Consider the following 21667-nt stretch of genomic DNA (forward strand, 5'->3'; position numbering starts at 1 on the left):
TTAAAATTAATAATTAAAAATATTAAAATATCAATATCTTAATAACATTTTCGTAAATTTGGCCATTTCATTATGTATTGACGCAGAAATAAATTTTTTCAATTTTTTTAATAATTAAAATAATAAAATGTGATTTTTTATTATTAATTTTATAAATAAAATTAAAAATATTAAAAAATTAAAAATTATATTTTGTTTTTTCAATTTTTTTAACCATTAAAAAGATGTATTCTTGCATTGACGCATCGTATAAATTAGTTCTGAGCCTTAATTAGCATAAATTGATTGGACCCAACGTTTGCCACTGAGAGAGAGAGAGAGAGAGAGAGAGAGAGAGAGAGAGAGAGAGAGAGAGAGAGAGAGAGAGAAGTGGCCGGTATAACAATAAGTCAATAACTGAGTGAAGTGGACTGTTAAACGTGGGCCATCCTCTTATGTCTCTTTCTTGACCAGTTGACCCTAACGATGACTCAAGAAAAGAGATAGATATCGGTACATATTATGGTGAAGAAAAAAAAAATATATATATATATATATATATATATATATATTAGTTTATTTTTATTAATTTTTTAAAATAATTTATTTTTTTATTTTTTCCACACACAAATTTCTTCTTAGTAGAATTATATACAGATATCAAATTGACATATGTGCCCTCAAGCACTTTCCACTTAATAATTGCACTTTCCACATGATAATTTTTAAGAAGGTGCCGAAGAAATGTATGGACTAGATTGGACTAGAGGACACATAAATTTTGATTTTAAAAAAAAAATTGTGGTGAATGATGTACTTGCATAAATATCAATATGATCCATGAATCAAATAAGGAAATCGAAATTCTATTTAGGCTTGACTAGTTCACATGGCTGCTGGGTAAGGATTTTATATCATGAAAATTATATGATGAAAATTATATGATTTCTAATACAAGGCAAGCAAGAAGGTGAAGAAGCACATAAGAGCTTACCTTGCACTACACTACCATCTATTTATTCATTTATTAACAACAGATATTGAATAAGATTTTAGGCCGTCATGGTTTATAAAGGTAAGACACTGAGATATAATTTTAAAGACAAAAAATTGTATTTAATAAATAAGATATGGACAAAAATATTGTGTCTTAGGATATTGAATTAATATATTTTGTGTTCTTTCTAATAAAAAAGACACAGCAACACTAAACAGAGATATAATTTTTTTTTATTTTTTTATTATTATTATTATCAAATGTTTATAATTATATCTTTTATCATTTTACTTTTCATTCTAAATTTTAAGTGAAGAAAAAAATGAAGGTAAATTAAATTTTATTATTATTTATTCTATCTTATATTTAATTTATTATCAAATAAAATATAAAAATATTAATTTTTGTATCTTATTATATTTTCAAAACTAAATGCAACTCTAAATTCTTCTATCGGAGAGAATATTTTAAAAAAGAACACCATCAACACAGCTAACAAACCATAAGAACCTCACAAATTTAATGTTTGTCTCTTTAGTTTCTATTTCTTAATCTTTATCTCTCAGTTTTAATCTTTTTTCTAAACCCAACTCAACAGTCCTCAATGTTAAGTTGTTAACACTTGCCAAACACTAGCAATCACCTAAAACAATATGTAGTAATGAGCAGGATAAAGACAACTAAGAAATTTGCCGTAAATATAAATGTATCATATTTTAAGCAAAACAATATGCAACCAAAGTTTTTACTAGAATTTTATTGCCTGAAGCCTGAATTATATGACAAGATAATCTTTAGAGAATTTAAATAAATTCCACCATTTTATATCATTCGATTGCCCTGACAATTTCAGGCAAATATCCTAATTACAAAAATGTTCACAATCTATAAAATTAAATATGCACTATCTATCTCCAAAACTACATAGATTCAGTTATTTCAAGGTTAATCGACACCAAATTGAAACTTCGAAAAATAAAAGCCTACAAAAAAAAAAAATAAATCCTCTTAATTTTTTTCTTTCAATTAATGTCGTCAAGTGTGATTTTTATCATCTAACATCTATTTTTACATATTTTTTCTTAGTTTTACTTAAAGAGTATATGGTGAGATACCACACTTTAGCATATATCAATTGAGAAAAAAATTTGAAAAGATCTATTTCTCCTAAAAAGTTATTTAAAACTCAAAGAATGAGTATGTTATATAAGAAATACTTGCATGATTTGAAGTACATTTAATACGAACTTCAAGAACATTTACAGATACTCATTCTTAATTTTTTTTTTAAATATAACTTTCAAATATTATAAATGAAAATAAGTTGCTATAAATGTTCATGGAGCACACAGTCAAACTTCAAGCTTCCTTCAGGAGCCTTGTTGAATTCAACCAGGTACAATGTACAATTAAAGTCCGGATTTTCTTCTCTTCCTCAAGGTGTCATAGAATCAGCTCCATAAAGTCAAGTCTTGGTAGGAGACAATTGATCAACAACGGGGAATTTCATGAACATCAATATCCAAAGTTTTCATTCAGAGAAGATCAATTTTCCCACTCTCCACAAGTGGCTTTATTGATTTGTAACATATGAAGTAAAGGACACCCGGCTCCATCTCAAAGAGCTTCGACCTGCCACCGAATCAGACAATTAGAACAATTTGGTTAACCTTTTCCTAAGCAGGGAGAAATAAAAAGTCATGAAAGGGTAAGAGAATTGCCTGTCATCAACAGGTCCATCTTCAAGTTGAATGCCAGAGAGATACTCTTTGCTTCTACATAAGACGAATGTGTCTAGGCGTGGTTCTGGGACTGAAAGATAGAAACGAAACAACTGAAAACTACTAACCAGTTATCATGGCAATAATGCATGGATGGTAAGAACCAAAGCAAGATTTCCAGTCTAAGACTTCAGTCAGAAAGAGAGACAAAAGAGAAATTCAAAAGGGATAAATTGCTTTTTTAAAAAAAGCAACATATTGCTTGCTTAAAATAAAATTATTTTTCTAAAAAATTGTATCCAAGCACCTTTACAATTATACAAAAATACTTTTTTCTATGAAAAGTTTTTTTTCCCCTCTTCAAAAAAGCCAATCTAAACAATATCTTCCTTTTGAGCAAGAACTGTGGGCTAAGAAAATTTGTTCCACTTCAACCATCAATGCTTTCAAGGACTGTTCTAAAGGGCCATATAGCTGGAAACATCGAAGGTAACCATTACACAAAGCCAACAGTTTGGAACCATAGGAGAAGTTCTTCTTGGTGCAAGCACTTGTTCCCTTATCAGTATCTGATTTGTGGCATTGGTCAAAGATCCAGAGGAGATGCTCTGCAGGTTCACTGCACCTCAGTCGGTGCTGAGAATCCTAAGCCATCATGTTTCAAACAATGGGACCTGGGTGGATACCACTAAATTGCAGGCTTGTTACTCTCCATCTTTTCAGCATTAATCGTTTTTTCCTAGTTACATGACAACATCACCTTGATGATAAGGTGATTCTTTAGGGAGAGAATAATGATAGGTACCTAATGGGAATTTGGCCAATTAATAACTGTAACTAATTGCTGAGTTGTCCATAGTGCTCTAATTCAGGTTTTCTCTTTCTATTATTTTCTATTTCTGAATTAGTCCAGGGATTAGTATCACAACATTTCTCCTATTTTTCTGGTTAAAATCCGTGGCATCCTATCATCCTCATACTTTGAGTTTCATGTCTTCACTACAATAAATGACAATTCTTTCGTATTATCAACCAAAACACTAACAAGGTAGAAACTTATCTCATTACAGACTCAAACTTTTCAGGCAAAGCAAATTGGAGTGCTTAACAGCCACAAAATGGTCCAAAAAATGATGAAATAACATAATAAATAACTTCTAGGATGGTAAATTACCCATGTCATCCTCTTCACTTATTACAGATTGCTTCTCAACGGATTGATAATTTTCAGGCAATTTCGAAAGAACACTCTCCTCGAGATGTTGTTTTAGGTCATCTATGCACCTGCAACACGAAGATTTGTTAGATTCAAAAACCAAAACAAGCATGGTATCAGTAAGCATATGTATGTAGATTAAAAGAGAGCCTTTCCTTGAAGCGAAATCTTTCTCCCCTTTAGATAACCTATTCCATAGCTCGTCACTTTTTCGAATGTGGAACATGTATTTTTCAATCTGAAACAAAAACATGATTACAAAAATTAAACAAAATGCATTTCTAATGAGCACAGGAGCAAGTCAAGTCTATATTCACTGCTCAATGAGTGTTCAAATATTTTAACAATCAATCTTTAGTTCTACAACTGATTATTCTCAACACCTATTATAAGTACAAGTGAAGGTTATAATTTACATAGACATCTAATTAAACATTGCCATATCAACAAGTATCTAACTTGATGCCAATGTAAAATTCTTTATACCATCAAGGCAATTAAAGTCTAATGATGGGGAATATAATATTTACTATTAAGGGATAAATATATGGTAAAAGAGAGTCGACGCAAAAAAATTGACAGAAATCAAGTTGTAGACTAACAGCTACTGCATATACTCGAGCTTGATTCCGATATAAATTTTACTGGTTCACACACACTTCATATGCTACCTAAGAAACTAATTTTGACATAACAACCATGATAATAGCACATGGTTACCTTCTGTATGCGGATCCGAAGATATGATCTCAAGAGAAAGAGGGTCCTATCCAAGTCCATCTGATATAAAGACAACGAAAGCGGGTCAGCACCACTGGTAGATTTCTCCTCCACAGTTTCCTCCTGCAAAAATGTAGCACTAAATTTTTTAAAGAACAGAAACCAAAAAATTGTTCACAAAGAAAAAAAAATATTTTTTTCCTGTTGCAATTAACTAGCAGAATTCAATCTAGTGAATATCAAAACTTTATTCACATGTTTTGAAACCCAAAATTGAAATTTACTTCAGTCAGCAACGTCTCAGGAGAAATCAAACAAAACAAAAAAGGTTTCAAATAATAGAATCCCTAATAACAACACACTTAATAAAGGTTCAAATTTCATTCAAATTGAAACAGGCATAAGCATAAGAAAACAAAGGGGGATGAAATTAGGGTTCACCGGTGTTAGAATCAAGAAAAGGAAAAAGGTTTACCATCAATTGAAGCTGTTCGGTGACGCGGCCAACGAGATCGAAATCGTAGCGGAGAATCTCGGGAGCAGCCTTCTCGCTACGCCATGCTCTCTTGAGAAGTTCGACGTCGGTGGTTGACAAGAGAGCCTCATATTCGTCCATGGTGGGCATTGATCCTTCCATGCTTGAAGAAGCCATTTCATCAAATAGCACTCTCACGGCACCGGCAAGAGCAATGAAGTAGTGATTTTTGGGTATGTTGTTGAGTGATGAGTTTGAAAATTGAAACTTTTGTTGGCGCTACCACTCCATTGCGTTGCCGCCAAAAATAAAGTGTCACCATCAGCCACGGGTAGGGAACGGTTGCCGCTAAAATAAAATAGGAAAATTGGATAAATAAGAGAGTAAATGTTTAGAGGAATGCTACTTGCTACACCTCTAGGTGTTTTTTATAAATTAAGTTTAATAAAGTTAAATAATAAAATTTAAAATAATATTAATTATAACTATTTTTATTATGTTAGATTAATTTAGTTAGACTTGATAAATAAAAAGATTTAGATGTATAATATTATTCAAATATTTAATATTTGGGTAAATAAATTATATTATGCACAAAGATCCAATTCCTCTAAAATTATTTAGTCACTTTAAAAGAAAAAATAAGTTAATTTACATCATTAATCATCCTTAGATTAAGATAATAGACTCATAAATAATAAATATTACAAATTTAAAAATAATTAAAGTATTATTTTATTACTTTACTAATATTGTCATTTTAAAAGATTTTTTTCTATGCATAGACATAAAATAATTATATTATGCGTGAGTGTTGTTATTTTTATTTGAATAGATTTTATTTTTATTTTATCAATTATTTTTTACAAAAATACTCTATAACTAAGTAATTTATCCTGTTATATTCACGCTCACTTCTTTTTCTTCCTCTTTACTATACTGTTGTTGCTTCTTCTTTTTCTTCTCTTTTTTTTTAGCTTTCTTTTTCGTTATCCTTGTTATCGTTACTACCATCACCACCATTGCCATCACCACCATTGCCATCGTTGTCACCTCCTCTTCCTCTTTCTTCCTTTTCATTTGAATTTCTTCTCTTTTTTTTTCCTCCATCATCATCATCATCATCGTCATCGGTGCTCTTTTCTCTCCTTCATTTTTTCGTTGCACATGTGAGATTTCAATGCAACAAAAAAAAAATAGAAAGAAGAATTTGAAAAAAAATTTAGCATTAAAGACAAGATTAATTTATATTTTTGTAGCAAAATTTTGAAATTAAAATTAAAAAATTTTGGTGTTATTTTTGTTTATAGCAAGAATTTAATCCAATAAGTGTAAACCTATATTCATTCAACTAAATAAGATTGTAATATAATACAAACATGTTTATTTAAGTTTAATATGAAAACTAAGCTAAGAAGCAATAGCTCAAATGGCCTAGTCTCCCCATACTCAATTAAGAGGTTGCGGGTTTGAGTTTCCATATCTTCGGTAAAAAAAAATGAAAATTAATGCTCCTAAAAGAAGAAGTAAGAACAACATAAAAGAAAGAAAGAAAAATATAAAGAAAGACAAAAAAAAACTAAAAACATATAGTATTAAGGAAGATATTTTGGTGTTATTTTTATTTCTAGCAAGAATTTCGTCCAATAAGTGTGAATTTATATTCATTCAACTAAATAAGATTATAATATATATGTTCATTCAAGTCTAATATGAGAAGCAATACTCCTAAAAGAAGATATAAGAGCAAAAGAAAAGAAAGAAAATAAAGAAAGAATAATAAAAAGCAAAAAAATACAACATTAAAGAAGAAATTTCTAAGTTTTTGTAACAAAATTTTGATGTTAAAATTATGAAATTTCGGTGCTATTTTTGTTTATGACAGTAATTCAATCCAATAAGTGTTAACATACATTCATTCTACTAAATAATATTTCAAAACTCCTCCTCCTCTTCTTCCTCCTCCTTTTTCTTTCACATTCTTATAATTTTTATTTCATACTCTCAGTGTTACGGTTAAGAAATTTTTGTTTAAAATTAAGAAACTTCTGTGTCACGGTCAAAAAATTTCGGTGTTATTTTCTGATAAATTCTGCATAACTCAAAACTTTTTCTCCCCTTCTTGGTTATCATCATCATCTTGTTTTAGATTCTCATAATTCTTTTGTTTTATCCTCGTAATAAGAATAAAAATAAAAAAAAATCAAAATAAAGAAGAAGACATACATAATGCTGAAAAAATACCAAAAAGATGTGGAGAAAAAGAAAAAAAATACAGTAATAGCAAATCAATAAAAAAACGACAATGATAAGAAAATATGTAAAGAAGAAAAAGAAACACGACGGAGAAGAAGAAGAAGAACACAAAGAAGAAGAAGAATGCAAAGAAGATGCGCAGAATATGAAAAGGTAGTGTGTTCACACGCGCTAATAATGAAGCTGGTTTTTGTTGGGTTTGAACCAATTTGGTTGGACTTGGTTGTCAAAAAGGCTTGGATATATAGCACCACTCTATTAAAAAAAGAGTAAACTACCATTTATACCCATGAAAGATGAAAACGCCGACATTTCTACCCATAGATGAATGAAATTGAAGTAATACCCATCAATGATGGGCTCCATGTGTCGAAACTGCCCAAGTGTTGGTCTGTCATTGACTCTGTTAGTAATCCTTCCTATGTGGCACATTACGTGATTATATATGTGGCAATTTTTTAATTTATATTAAAAATATCATAACTAAACGTTATCTACCTAGACAACTTAGCTCTAGGAATTAGAAAGGCAATTTAGATTCGCATGTTTCATAGAGTAGAGCTTAAAGCCCTAGCAGAGCTAAGCTATTCATCTTTTCTATTGATCTCTGTCAATTTTCATTCCTCATTTTCGTACGCCGTAAAGAAGGTTGGCTTTAAACGACCCCGAGCCCACGATCTTGAGTGAGTCTCTCCGCTGCAGAGGGAACAGCTATTGTAGATACATCTGAAGCTGTTCGTGGTTCATGGATCCATTTGCATGTATGTAATTTTTTTTAGGTAAACTACTTTCATTGTTCATAAGTGAGAGAGCATCTAAGGTTTGTTTTATCTCGGTGATTTGATTAGGGCTTCAGACTTTTTGTTTGATTAGTTCTGAGTTTCTATTGTTGTATTTAACTAGGTTTAAGGTTGTTGCATTAGTGATTTGCTGATTGTGTGTATATCGTAGTACAGATAACTACCGTCCTCATAACCTTGGTGATAACTGATAAGCCATAGAGGAAGGTTTGAAAAGGGTTCCGATAGGAAGTTAGCATGTCAGTGGTGAGAAAGCAGAGATAGAGAGAATGAACGTGGATACTTTGAACAAGTTCTTCATAACTAATATTTTAAAGAATATAGGGTACAATGATGTTAGTGCTTTTCACTGGCTTGAACCTGAAAAGGAGTTAGATGGTGAACTTTAGTGAGAATTGACATGGATGTTGTAAAAATGTATGAAGCTGTCATTGCTAATGGACACAGAGTTGAAGTGTATATAAAGCACCCTATAAACAGTCCGGAGTTGGCTGAAGAAAACACAGCTCCTAAATCAAAAGTTAAAATTGTGAATGTCATTAGGAGTCCAGTTAAGCGTAGATTCAAGACATATGGTAGGAGGACCCCAACACTAAAAAAAGGAAGAAAGGAATAAATAGAGTTGTGAAGAGGAATGTTCCAATGAAGTTAAATCTGGTACTTGAGGTTGAAGTTGGGCCTGGGATAAAGGCCTAGCCAACAGTAGGAGCCCAAAATGAAAAAGTTCATCCTAACACCACATGAACACAACAACTAAAATTGACCACCCAAATGCCAAATGTGACCCCTATAATCCCAAAGTTAATCTTCCATGCTCCAGAAGTGACCATCCAGCAACCACAAATACCCTCAACCCCCTCCCAACCATTGGAGAAACTTATTTTAAATAGTCATCCAACACAAATATCAAACTCCGCTGACCAAGTCCCAAATTAGCAACCAATTTCTGTAGAGTCAGTTGTTCCTACCCATGGGTAGTGACATATGTAAATGTTGAGCCCCAAGTTTGTCCACATCTATCCCAAACACTGAAGTGTTCACACAGTATATTCCCACACCTTGCTGTGAACAAGCATCACAAGATACTGCAGTCAGACTGTAGAGGCAGCACCAAATATCAACTTAGAAATTGGTGAAGGGAGTCACAAAAAGAGAAAAAGAAGGTCAATTGCAAGACTTGACCTCTACCTGATGTCCAAACCTTCATACCCAACCCTAACACAAAGAATCCTCCATCAATTTTCATCCCTATTGAAGGTGAAGAATTTTCAGATCTAGATGTAGGGTACCACTGCTATGAGTCAGAGGAGCTTAATTCCCTCCCAAGTGATGATGAAGATAGTCAGTCTGTAGCTTTCCCATATGGCAATGCAAATGCACCAGTTAAAGAGGTCAGGTTAGAGTTAGCTATGAAGTTTGAAAATCTAGATCAGTTCAAGAAAGCAGTGAGAAAGTTCAATATCAAAAAAGGGTGGACAATTAGCTAGAGCAGTAGGCGCTGTAGCGAAACTGATTGCAAAAGAGGAAAAATCGGCCACATTAAAATTACCTTCTGGGGAGGTCCGTTTGATGTCCAAAAACTGCTCAGCAACAGTCGGACAAGTGGGGAATGTTGGAAAAATCAATTTGAATATTCAATAGGAGTAATATATTCAGATTTATAGATTTTATTAATCTATTAAATTTTGAATCTATTCGAAATCCTCTATAAAGATTCTCTTTGGCCGAAGTATCTTTTTTCCAAGGATTAATTCAACAATGTGTAAGACAATCTGCTATGATGAGAACTGTCCATCGTAGATTACTGTGCTAAGAGGCCTTTTCTGCTTAGTTTTCAGATAAAGATGTAACACCCTACCACACAGAGCTTTACGCTTGAGCCGTAAAACAAAGGTAATGTGGTATTACGGCCTCTAAAATAAAAGTGTACATATAATAGCAGAAAGAATGTAATAAACTAGGAGCCTTGAAGAACAGAAGAAATAAAAGTCGCGAAATAAAAGCGCAACGCTCATAAAAATGAGTTAACTTGCATACTAAAAAACTATAGCTATCAGTTATAGGATAACAAAGTAAGAATAGAGGGCCAAAGATACAAAATAACAAGCTCCTAACTCAGCTGGCGAAGTCTAGGCTGGCTGGAGAATATTTACACACATATATATACATATCCAAAACCCAAATTTACATAAACAAAATTCTGCCTCTCTATAAGCCTCTAAGGGGATCAAAAGGAACAAGTTATGCAGAGAGAAAAACTAAGTACATATATATACAAGACTGTACAATCAAAAGGTAACCCAACAATCACTTCGCTTTAGAAATCCAAACGCCTAACGAGGTGCTCTCGACCTGCATCTGAAAAATAACAACATAGTATTAAGGATGGCAACACCACCCGAACCCGCGGGTACCCACCCCGCCCCTACCGCACGAGCGGGTAATTACCCGCCCGCATCGGGGCGTGTTCTTGGATGGGGCAGGGTGGGGTCAGGTTTAGGTACTACCCACCCCAGTATATATATAATATATAATTTTAATATATAATATGTGTAATATATATAAAATAATTAGTAAAATAATTGATAATATTGTATCATATTTAAAATTTTACTTTAATTTATGTTATGTATGTGATGATGGTTATATAAATTTTGAAATTTAATTTTATTTATTAGATTTTAATAATTATAGGGACGGGTAGGGGCCCGCGGGGGCGGGTTAGGGTTCAACCATTTACTAACCGCGGGTAGGATCAGGGTGGGTTTTATGCGGACTATTGTAAGGCGGGGCGGGGTCGGGTAGAGCAAAAATCCGCCCTTACCTGCCCCGTTGCCGCCCCTACATAGTATGGGGTGAGAACCAAAGTTTTTCAGCATGGTAAAGGTGCGACACATATAAGATATAAGGTCCTGGGAATGCCAGAGGCAATCTTAGAACGCCGACACTCAAATTATAAAGCTTAAAGTATTAAACGGAAACCATAAAAGGTGGTTTTCTAAGAGTATCTAAGCCTAACTTAACTAAATCTTGAATATAATCTTACCGCCTTTCCTTCGTACCTCCATCTCCGACAACATATCACAGACAAATAAACAGATAAAGGCAAACACAAGAAGGTTACAAGTACTGCAGGTAGCAAATATACATTTAACATAGCAAATGCAATTAGGCACACCTAGTTAATGCACAAACAAGTAATTCAAGTAATATGCACATGATGCATGCCTGTCTTACGGCTGATGAATCTCATCTGTTGGTTATCAAGCCAACCCGAAAAGTCCGGTTTGCTAAACCTTTGGACTGTCCCTCGACGTGCATCCCCAAGAGTCTATGTATAGCTTTTTCTCAAATAATTAATATTGCTCAATGGGGGTAACATTCCCGGGAATTTATAAGCGCCCGGTCACCTTTTACGTCGTAGGGTCAACAGAGTATCGAGTTTTCGACCTGGTACACATGGTGGCAAGCCACGGTACTTTACCCAGGGAATCTCGTATCTCAGATCATTTGATTATTCAAGACAAATATCATACATAATCATTCATAACATTTCATAATTTAATTCATCACTTTCTCAGCTTTACTTCACCTCCAAGTTATCCCCACTTTCTAACTTCATCTGATTATTAGGTTTAATGCTATTATTTATGACTAAAGGAATGAAAATAGAGGTTTAGAAGTTTGAAATAGGGTATAAAACTCAGAAAATTATGTTTGCTGAAATAGGGGTCACGCGTACGCGTGGCTCACGTGTACACGTGGAAGTGTAAAAAGGCAGCTCGCGCGTGCATCCCCTTGTCACACGTACGCGTAGATGAATACTTCATATCACGTGTATGCGTGGGCCACGCGTATGCGTGGACATGCATGCTGGTCCATTATGCGTATGCATAGGGCTACTCGTGTACGCACTGTTAAAAATTCCATGCCGCGCGTACGCGTGGGCTACGCGTATGCGTGGACGTACATTTTTCCAAAAACCTGATTAGGCAGAATGCTGCAGATTTACATAATTTTTAACCAAACTTCCAACGCACATAACTTAATCATTTTAAATCATTTTTCATCCGTTCTTTGAACGGCATAAACTTCACGAACCCAATTTTTATTTAAAATAAGTTGGAAACAAATTGAGGGTCCGGAAGCCAAGTTATAGCTCACCAAAGTTTGGCCCAAAACCAAATTTTGCAAAATTTCCAAACCTCATTTTCATTCAAAAACTCCATTCTTTTCATCACCAAACCTGCATTTTTTCACTACAATTTATCCTTCCTCATCATCACAACCATCACCACAATAAACCTACTTCAAATCAACATTAATACACATATATTATTCAAATCCATCAACCAAAACTAACCAAAAATTATAGTTTACAAATCCTAGCCTTATAACACAATATGCCCTTCCTACTCATCACAACAACCACCGCAATTATCATACCTCAAATCAACAATTCACTAAATCATCAATTAAATCAACAAGCTCCAAACCAAACATATTTCTTAACAAGAATACTAAACAATAAATATACGCATGCATTCCAACTTATCCTACGGTCATCTAGCTTGAATTTTCACAGAACATTATATATTAAATGCAAGAAACCTAAACCATACCTTGGTCGATTTCCATGTATTGTCCAAGGCAACTCACCAAAATAAACACTCCCCCCCAAAGATTTAATAAAATAGCTTTTTTCAAGTTCTAATATCCACAATTTCAAACTCTAATTATTTATTCACAACCTTACCCAAGCTTCGTATAAGCAAGAGTGAACGTTTTCCTCAAACTAATTGGATCTTAAAATATCAAAGGGCAAAGAAATTCAATACCTCAACATAATTTTTCGAAAATTGGGGGAAGGAGTGGTTGAGAACAATAAAGTGAGTTACTTATGAAATTGTTCTGGTAGAAATGTAGAGCTCGACGCGGTGGTCGCGTGGCCGCAAACGGTGCAGCGATCGGAGCTCGGACAGAGGAGATACGGGGATTTGAAATCAACGTGAGGGTTTGGAAATGTTTCCGTTCTTCCCCTTCCCATGCTTGCTGTAACGTGAAAATGGAAGGAAGGGGGAAGAGTTTGGGTTCATTTAATTTTGTTTTGGGCTGGTTTGGGCCCACGGACCCGGTTCAACCGGTTCGGTCCGTTCGGTTTAATCTTGGGCCGAATTCTTTGAAATTAGTATCAAAAATCTCTTTTCGATGAGCTCTATCCTAATTTAATATAATATTCACATTTCTAATTTTTTTATTAAAAACTAATTTATTGACTAATTATTTACTAATTTAACGGGATTTACAAAAGACGTTTGTGAACGAACATATCTATAGCAAAGTGAACAATAATAAATTGGTAGAAGAGAAATGGGTTGTAGATGAGCTTGAGAATAAGATTCGAGATCAAAAAAATATGACAGTAACGCAAGCTGAGGATTTCTTCAAAAAAGAATATGATGTAATTAGGAATGAGCGAAAGGTTTATTGAGCTATGGGTAAGGAAAAAGAGAAGATTGAAGGGTCTGAGATAGCACAGTATGCCATTCTGAGGGACTATGCGAAGGAGTTGTTAAGGACCAATCCTGGTTCTACTGTCGCTATTAGCAATAATTATGTGGAAGGTACATGGTTTTTGTTCAAGAGGATCTACATTTGTTTGGATGCTTGTAAAAAGGGTTTCTTAGCTGATTTTCAACCATTCATAGGATTAGATGGAACCTTTTTTAAAGGTTATATGGAGGACAATTGTTGACGGCTATTGGTCATGATGCCAATAACCAGCTATATCCAATAGCTTATGCCATTGTGGAGTTTGAGTGCAAGGATAGCCAGAAATGATTTTTGGAACTCCTTCGAGAAGATGTAGTTAACCACGATATAAATGGGTTCAATTTCATGTCGAACATGAAGAAGGTGAGCATTGGTGATGTCTTTTATAAATTAGCTAATTAACGAGTTAGTTGTTTATTATTTAGTTAACAAATATGTTTTTCATATTAGATACTTGTTTATTACTTACTTCGTAATTGTTTCTATGCAATTATGTAGGGTCTTATATCTACTATGTTAGAAGTGAATCTAGAGCACACCATAGGTTTTGTGCTTTGCACATTTGGCAAAACTTCAGAAAATGATGGAAGGATATGGAGATGAAGATGACTATGTGGAGATGTGCAAGGCCTTAATACCACAAGACTTCAACTTCGTAATGGATAGATTGGGAAGGGTTAATCCCCATGCATGGGATTATTTGAATAGGATACCCTCACACCAATGGAGTAGATCAAAGGTTTAGTGAGTATCCAAAATCTGATAACTACACTAACAATATCTGCGAGTCATTCAACTCTAGAATCAAGAAGATGAGGGAAAAGCCTATAATAACCATGTTGGAGGAAATTAGATGTTATTTGATGAGTATTATTGCCAAAAATAAGAAGGTTTTAGTCAATTATTGTGGGTTGATCATTCTTGTACAGCAGAGTAGGTTGGAAAAGAAAAAAAAAGAGAAAGCAAGAAATAGAGACCACTACCACTAGGAGATGATCTTGGAAACATATATGAAGTTCAATGCTTGCCACACAAGGTTATAGTGGACTTAGGTAAAAAGACTTACAGTTGTAGATTTTAGCAACTAACTGGATTGCCGATACAGGCATGCATGCACTGCCCTTGCATATCAAAATAGGAGGCCCAAAGAATATGCTCACAATTAGCTCAGTACAGGTGCATACCATAGTGGTGTGGAAAATCGTGATCGTTCATTCCTTAGTAACGGCGCTCAAAACTTAATACACACATTCATACTCTTAGTTCTTTGTCACAACGTCGCACAACTAACCAGCAAGTGCACTGGGTCGTCCAAGTAATAAACCTTACGTGAGTAAGGGTCGATCCCACGGAGATTGTCGGCTTGAAGCAAGCTATGGTCACCTTGTAAATATCAGTCAGGCGGATTCAAATGGTTATAGAGTTTTAATAATTAAAAGATAAATAAAACGTAAAATAAAGATAGAGATACTTATGTAATTCATTGGTGAGAATTTCAGATAAGCGTATGGAGATGCTTTGTTCCTTCTGAATCCTTACTTTCCTACTGCCTTCATCCAATTCTTCATACTCCTTTCTATGGCAAGCTGTATGTTGGGCATCACCATTGTCAATGGTTACATCCCTTACTCTCAGTGAAAATGGTCCAAAATGCGCTGTCACCGCACGGCTAATCATCTGTCGGTTCTCGATCATACTAGAATAGGATTCAGTAATCCTTTTGCGTCTGTTACTACGCCCAGCACTCGCGAGTTTGAAGCTCGTCACAACCATCCCTTCCCAGATCCTACTCGGAATACCACAGACAAGGTTTAGACTTTTCGAATCTCAAGAATGGCCGCCAATAATGCTAGCCTATACCACGAAGACTCTGATCGTGAATCAGGAGGCTAAGAGATATGCATTCAAGCTTGTTTGCATGTAGAACGGAAGTATTTGTCAAGCACGCGTTCATAAGTGAGAATGATAATGAGCGTCACATAATCATCACATTCATCATGTTCTTGTGTACGAATGAATATCTTAGAGAAGAAATAGGCTGAGTTGAATAGAAAAACAATAGTACTTTGCATTAATTCATGAGGAACAGCAGAGCTCCACACCTTAATCTATGGTGTGTAGAAACTCTACCGTTGAAAATACATAAGTGAAAATAGGGTAGACATGGCCGAGTGGCCAGCCTCCCATGGAGGTCTAAAGATCTAAAATGATCCAAAGATAAAAGTAAAGATGTAAATACAATAGTAAAAAGTTCTATTTATACTAAACTAGTTACTAGGGTTACAGAAATAAGTAAATGATGCAGAAATCCACTTCCGGGCCCACTTGGTGTGTGCTTGGGCTGAGCATTGAAGTTTTCACGTGTAGAGGTCTTCCTTGGAGTTAAACGCCAGTTTGTAACCTGTTTCTGGCGTTTAACTCTACTTTGCAACCTGTTTCTGGTGTTTAACTCCAGAATAGGGCAGAGAGCTGGCGTTGAATGCCAGTTTGCATCGTCTAAACTCGGGCAAAGTATGGACTATTATATATTGCTGGAAAGCCCTGGATGTCTACTTTCCAACTCAATTAAGAGTGCACCATTTGGACTTCTGTAGCTCCATAAAATCCACTTTGAGTGCAGGGGGTCAGAATCCAACAGCATCTGTAGTCATTCTTCAACCTCTGAATCAGATTTTTGCTCAAGTCCCTCAATTTCAGCCAAAAATTACCTGAAATCACAGAAAAACACACTAACTCATAGTAAAGTCCAGAATTGTGATTTTTATTTAAAAACTAATAAAATTATACTAAAAACTAACTAAATCATACTAAAAACTATGTAAAAATAATGCCAAAAAGCGTATAAATTATCCGCTCATCACATAGCACATACAAATTTGTGATCCAGCCTGTACCTAGTCAGGAGTATAGGGAGCATGTGAATCTGCCTCCAGTGCTACTTCTAGTGTATAAAAAGCCAGCAGGGAGACCTAAGTTGACCAGAGACAAAAGGAATGATGCTTCCAAAGACCTGGAACTAGATCCTCACAGAGCAAAACAAAGATACGGTGCTATCACCTGCAAGTACTGCTTACAAGTATACAACATGCTTCTTTTGGTTAAGGTACTGATTATTTGTATTCATACCTGCTCACATCCAATTGTCTATTGCAGAGTGGCCACAACAGTAGTAGTTGCACTAAGAAAAAGGAAGCCATGGCTACTATTGAAGGAGGGCAACCTCTAACTCAACAACTAGGTCCAGAGACCAACATGAAGCTGATTTTGTAGATGATGATGAGGCAGATAGGATCCAAGAGATGTTTTGAGAGGAAATTTCAGAGGCTATTGAAGTGGCTGAGGTAACAGCAACTCAAGTACCACCTCAACCAGTAATATTATACCCTTTTTTTGTGTATTATTTCTGTTATTTAATTGTGTACTTTAATTGATGCTTGGTACATTTTGTATAGGTACCTCTTCCAATGTCACAACCTACTACTGCTCTAATTAGGCCTGATCCAATCAGGCCTCCAAGGATGAACCAGTCATTTAAGCCACCAGCTGCTAAAAATCCCAAAAAAGAGAAATCTAAAAAGACCACTTTCAAGCACCCAATATGTCAACCAAGCACAACCAATTTCTCAACCACCCATGAGGCCACCAACACCAAATGCTCAACCACAATCTACTGTCACACCTCAAATAATGCAAGGAGCATCTCAAGGAATTACCAGCAGGTTCATGACTTTCATGCCAACTCCTACTATTAGAAGTTCAAATGCAATCAAATGGCCCCAACCAAGATTTAGAGCACCAACAAGACATGGGTCAACCAGTGCAATTATTAATGGAGGATCAAGTGAAAGTAACAACTCCACACCTAACCCCTAAAGCACCTGCAGTAGCTTTAGGTTGTTTATGATATTGACAATAGACTTCTTGTTATTTATGTGGTTCATTTTTTGTTGAAGAATTTGTTTCATGACTAGACTTCTTGCTATTTATGTGTGATTCAACTTTAGACATTGATTATGTACTAAAAATATAAACCTTTTTTGTACATAAATAATTTTAAGAATGACCTACAAATATAGTCAAACAAGAGTCAAGTTTCTCTTAAAGGTATTGGGTAAAAGGATGGAACCCAAAAGAACACCTTGAGGAGTTGAATTTCTCTTTGGTGGGAACTAAACTGGTGGAAGTAGATTGGTTAGATTTGGAGTGTAAAGAGTGTCATCTAGTTGAAAGAAAACCAAACTAGATGTCCCTTCACTAATGTCACATGTCATGAGCTTTAGTTTAACTTGTGGAAATCAACTTCTTCCATTGAACAGTTGAAAAGACTTGAAGTGACAGGAATACCTAAAAATATTTGGAGTAAAAGGAGTAAACCAAATATCAGACTACAACCATTGGACAATAGATTTCTTCTTCTTGGTGGTTTTACACTATAAAATGACCTCAAGCCACCTCTTTAAAGGACCTTAGACCTTTTCTTTTTCTGAAAACTGAGAAGCTAAAACACCAATCTTTTTTCTCTCCCCAAAATTCCTGTCATTGTTCTTCATTTCATTCATCACCTTCACGAGTAAAAACTGGCATTCAGGTGTTCCACCAGAACAATCGACAACCATTAACCAACCCCTGTCCACTTTAAACAATGCTCATTCATCCTTTTGTGACATTAGTGGAGGTCTCAACACTTGTTCTCCACCTCTATTTCTCATCATTAGTTCTTGTATTGCTTATTTGTCATTGATGGTTATCAGTGGCTAAGAGAAGGGGGGTTGAATCTTAGCCCCCTTTTTGCTTGATAATATTTGCTGACCTTTGAAACCAATTTTGGAAACTTCTTGTCTTTTTATCTCGTGACTAGCCACGAGACTTTTTCTTTTGTCTCGTCCCCAGCCACGAGACTTTTCTTTTTGTCTCGTCACTTGACACGAGATATTTTTGGTTTTTGCTCCTGTGTAGTAGAAATAGAAATGGAGTAGAGAAGAGAGAAAATTACACTCAGATATATCCTAGTTCAACTGCTAAGTGCAATGCAGCCTACATCCAGTCTCCATCACAAACATGATGGAATTTCACTATAATCTTCCTGATTATAGACTGTAAAGTGCTAACCCAACTTACAAGGGGATTCCCACAGAATCATGAAACACAACATAGATGAACAAAGGAACTCTAAGGACATCTATGGCTTTTTCTTTTAATTTTGCTCTCTCTGTCTTTTTCCGCTCTATGGCTTTTTCATACAAACCTCACTGTTTGCCTTTTTCCATGAGACTCAAGACATGACAAAATTAAACAGAAAATACAAAACAGAATACATTGAATGAGAAGAGAAATTTGTTAGCTCAGGTAGCTCTGAGAACTCTATGCCTTGCACTCTCACACTTTCTCCTTGAATCAAACCCTGACTGTTCACCCTTACTTATAGGGAGAAGCCTCCAAGGTTTAAACCAAAAAACCTAGCCAACTTCTTCTTCTCCAAGTAACACAAACCGGTTCGGCCAGAGAGAGAGAAGAGATAATCCATGCAATAACCAACATGCAATTACCTCTAGTCCTTCCTTGGTCATCACTCTTCATCAATCCGAGCTCTCCATCCTTGGCTTGCTCTCCAAGATGGATTTCTGGCCCTTGGTGCTTCATGATGATGATGACTTCTTCTGCTCCACTTTTGCTTCCTTCCTCACGTAGCCACCCTAGCTACCTTCAGTGATAAGTGAACTCAAAAGTAGTGACAAGTCATCTCCTCCAAGATCTTCTTCTTACTGGCCGAATCTCCTTCTCCATTTTTGGTATGGAGGAGCTAAGATCTCATCACTAAATCTTACTACAAGTGATAAGAATCTCAGCCACTATATTTTTTATGTTTTCTTGCCATCATTGAGATGGTCTTGTAGCTTACCTTCCCTTCTTTTTGATAGCTCAAAGTCTCCATGGTTTGCTGTGTAAGAACCGAAGAAGAGAAGGAAAGTGATGAGAGAGAAGAAAGAAATTTGAACATCATTGAATTAGGAAAGAGAATGAAATTAATTGAAATGATTCTTCCCTTTGAGTAGCGTGTAGCATTAGATGTTGCAATCAAATCAGATGTCCCTTTTTCTCTCTCATTGTTCCCATGCAATAAATGATAATTGAATGAATTTGGGATCCATCACATGGTAATAAGCTTAGATCCGTTAGAAGGCATAAGGCAAATAGTAACATTTGCTTTCCTGATGAAATATTTTCGGATCAAGCATTGGAGTATCCAACCAAGATTTTGAGTTGGGCTAATGATAGTGTGAATTGAATCTGGCCCATTCAAAATATTTCAGCCCCACTTCTTTGATTATTTATATCAAAGCTAATGATAAGATCAATTGGGCTTGATTCATCAATTCTGACCCAACTAACACAACCATTATTTTAGCCACATAAATTCAATTCCAAGGCTGAGTATATGAATTGGGCTAACTAATGTTTTTCGGCCCAACACTAAAATCTGCATTGCAAAAATATTTAAATCAACATATGAAAATTAAAATTAATCACATTAATAATGTTTGATCATCACTAATTTAGAAATAGAGTTTTTCAAACTCATCAGTCATTAATAGAAGTGTTTTCCTCACAAGTATACTTACCCTGAATCTCTCATCTTAACCATTTTTTTACATTTAATCTATTTTCCACAAAACTCACCCGAATCAGACATCATATCATTTCTTTTGGTACTCTTGCTTTGGCTTATCACATTGAAAGAGATATGTTATGCTTTCCTCTTTTGGGTTGATAATGCGTTAATTTCAGTGCATGAATGAATGCTCAATTATGTTACATTAGAGTTATTGTGTTGGACTTGAAATTGGTTCACATTATTCTATAAATTCAGGATAATATTGCCCAACTCTATATATGTTATGACTATACGTGACAATTACCATATATAATAGGTGTCAATTTGTCAATTATTACATCTGAGTATGGGTACTTTTGTCAAAAAAAAATCAACCATCACATACAACAACAACCACAGATCAAACAAACAAAGGTCATCGAATTATGCATTGCATTGCATTACCATCTCACACATAGAACAATATGCAACTCATATCCTCATTAAGAGATAAACATTACAAATGAAACTAAGCACCACAAGCAAAGAAACGATGATAAACCACACCCTAAATCTCACAACTTCAGTTTCAATCTTTGCTATCTTGATGAGCATCTGAAACCCAGCATTAATTTTGTTACCATCTTCATGTTTCTTTCTTTCGTACAAACATCTCCTAAAATTCTCTCATTGTCCTTCAATTTTGTCTACCCACACAAAGTAGCTTCAGTCTAACGTATGTGGAAGGAAAATTAAGAACGGCTTAGATACCAATTCACTGGGAATAGAATAAAATGTACAAGAATTTACCTTCCATTGGAGACAACGGATGAACCACCTCCCAGGATTTATTGAAGTTCCAGATTGCAACAGCGTCGCATCCAACCCACAAAAGCATCTCCCATCAAATATCTTATCTTGCTTCCTCTTCGAAATTGAGCTCCTAGATTCACTGCAACTCTCATTCAAAACTGGGGTAAACAATCTTCGTCTTGACATTTAGATGTGTGCCTCCAATTTTTCAAGCTAGGATTTTTGGGTCGAATAATTTTTTAGACAACATTTAAAATTTTGAGAAATTTTTGTGTCTAGGGTTGCTTATAATGGTCACATTGCTCAGCATGCCACGCATGATGACTTTGTTTGCCACAAAATCATGTAATGCCACATAAAAAAGATTACTAACGGAGTCAACGGCAGACTAACACTTGGACATTTTTGATATACGGAGCCCATCATTGATGGGTATTACTTCAATTTTCTTCATTTATGAGTAGAAATGTCAACGTCTTCATCATTTTTGGGTAGAAATGGTAGTTTATTTTTTAAAAAATTATAACTTTTAAACGCTTATTCAA

At 34.9% G+C, this 21667-nt stretch overlaps 1 protein-coding gene and 1 long non-coding RNA gene across 2 annotated transcripts; one reads left to right on the forward strand and one right to left on the reverse strand.

The window, feature by feature from the left end:
- Window positions 1–2206: 2206 nt before the first annotated feature.
- SLD5 (DNA replication protein-like protein) lies at window positions 2207–5451 on the reverse strand. Its single transcript, XM_088505303.1, has 6 exons — window positions 5109–5451; window positions 4634–4756; window positions 4068–4151; window positions 3872–3980; window positions 2698–2788; window positions 2207–2608 (listed from the first exon to the last, which is right to left on the reverse strand). The coding sequence occupies exons 1-6, from the start codon at window positions 5283–5285 to the stop codon at window positions 2512–2514; spliced, it is 681 nt and encodes a 226-aa protein (XP_088361429.1). The 5' UTR covers window positions 5286–5451; the 3' UTR covers window positions 2207–2511.
- A 3533-nt stretch (window positions 5452–8984) lies between these two features.
- On the forward strand, window positions 8985–17725 carry LOC148574971 (uncharacterized). The gene is made up of 7 exons (XR_015905304.1): window positions 8985–9635; window positions 9878–10010; window positions 13476–14080; window positions 14216–14905; window positions 16583–16793; window positions 16871–17058; window positions 17170–17725. It is a non-coding gene; the product is annotated as an uncharacterized LOC148574971 (long non-coding RNA).
- The last annotated feature ends 3942 nt before the right edge of the window (window positions 17726–21667 follow it).

Source organism: Arachis ipaensis, chromosome B2 (assembly GCF_059453495.1).
Source record: "Arachis ipaensis isolate K30076 ecotype BB chromosome B2, ASM5945349v1, whole genome shotgun sequence".
Lineage (NCBI taxonomy): Eukaryota > Viridiplantae > Streptophyta > Magnoliopsida > Fabales > Fabaceae > Arachis > Arachis ipaensis.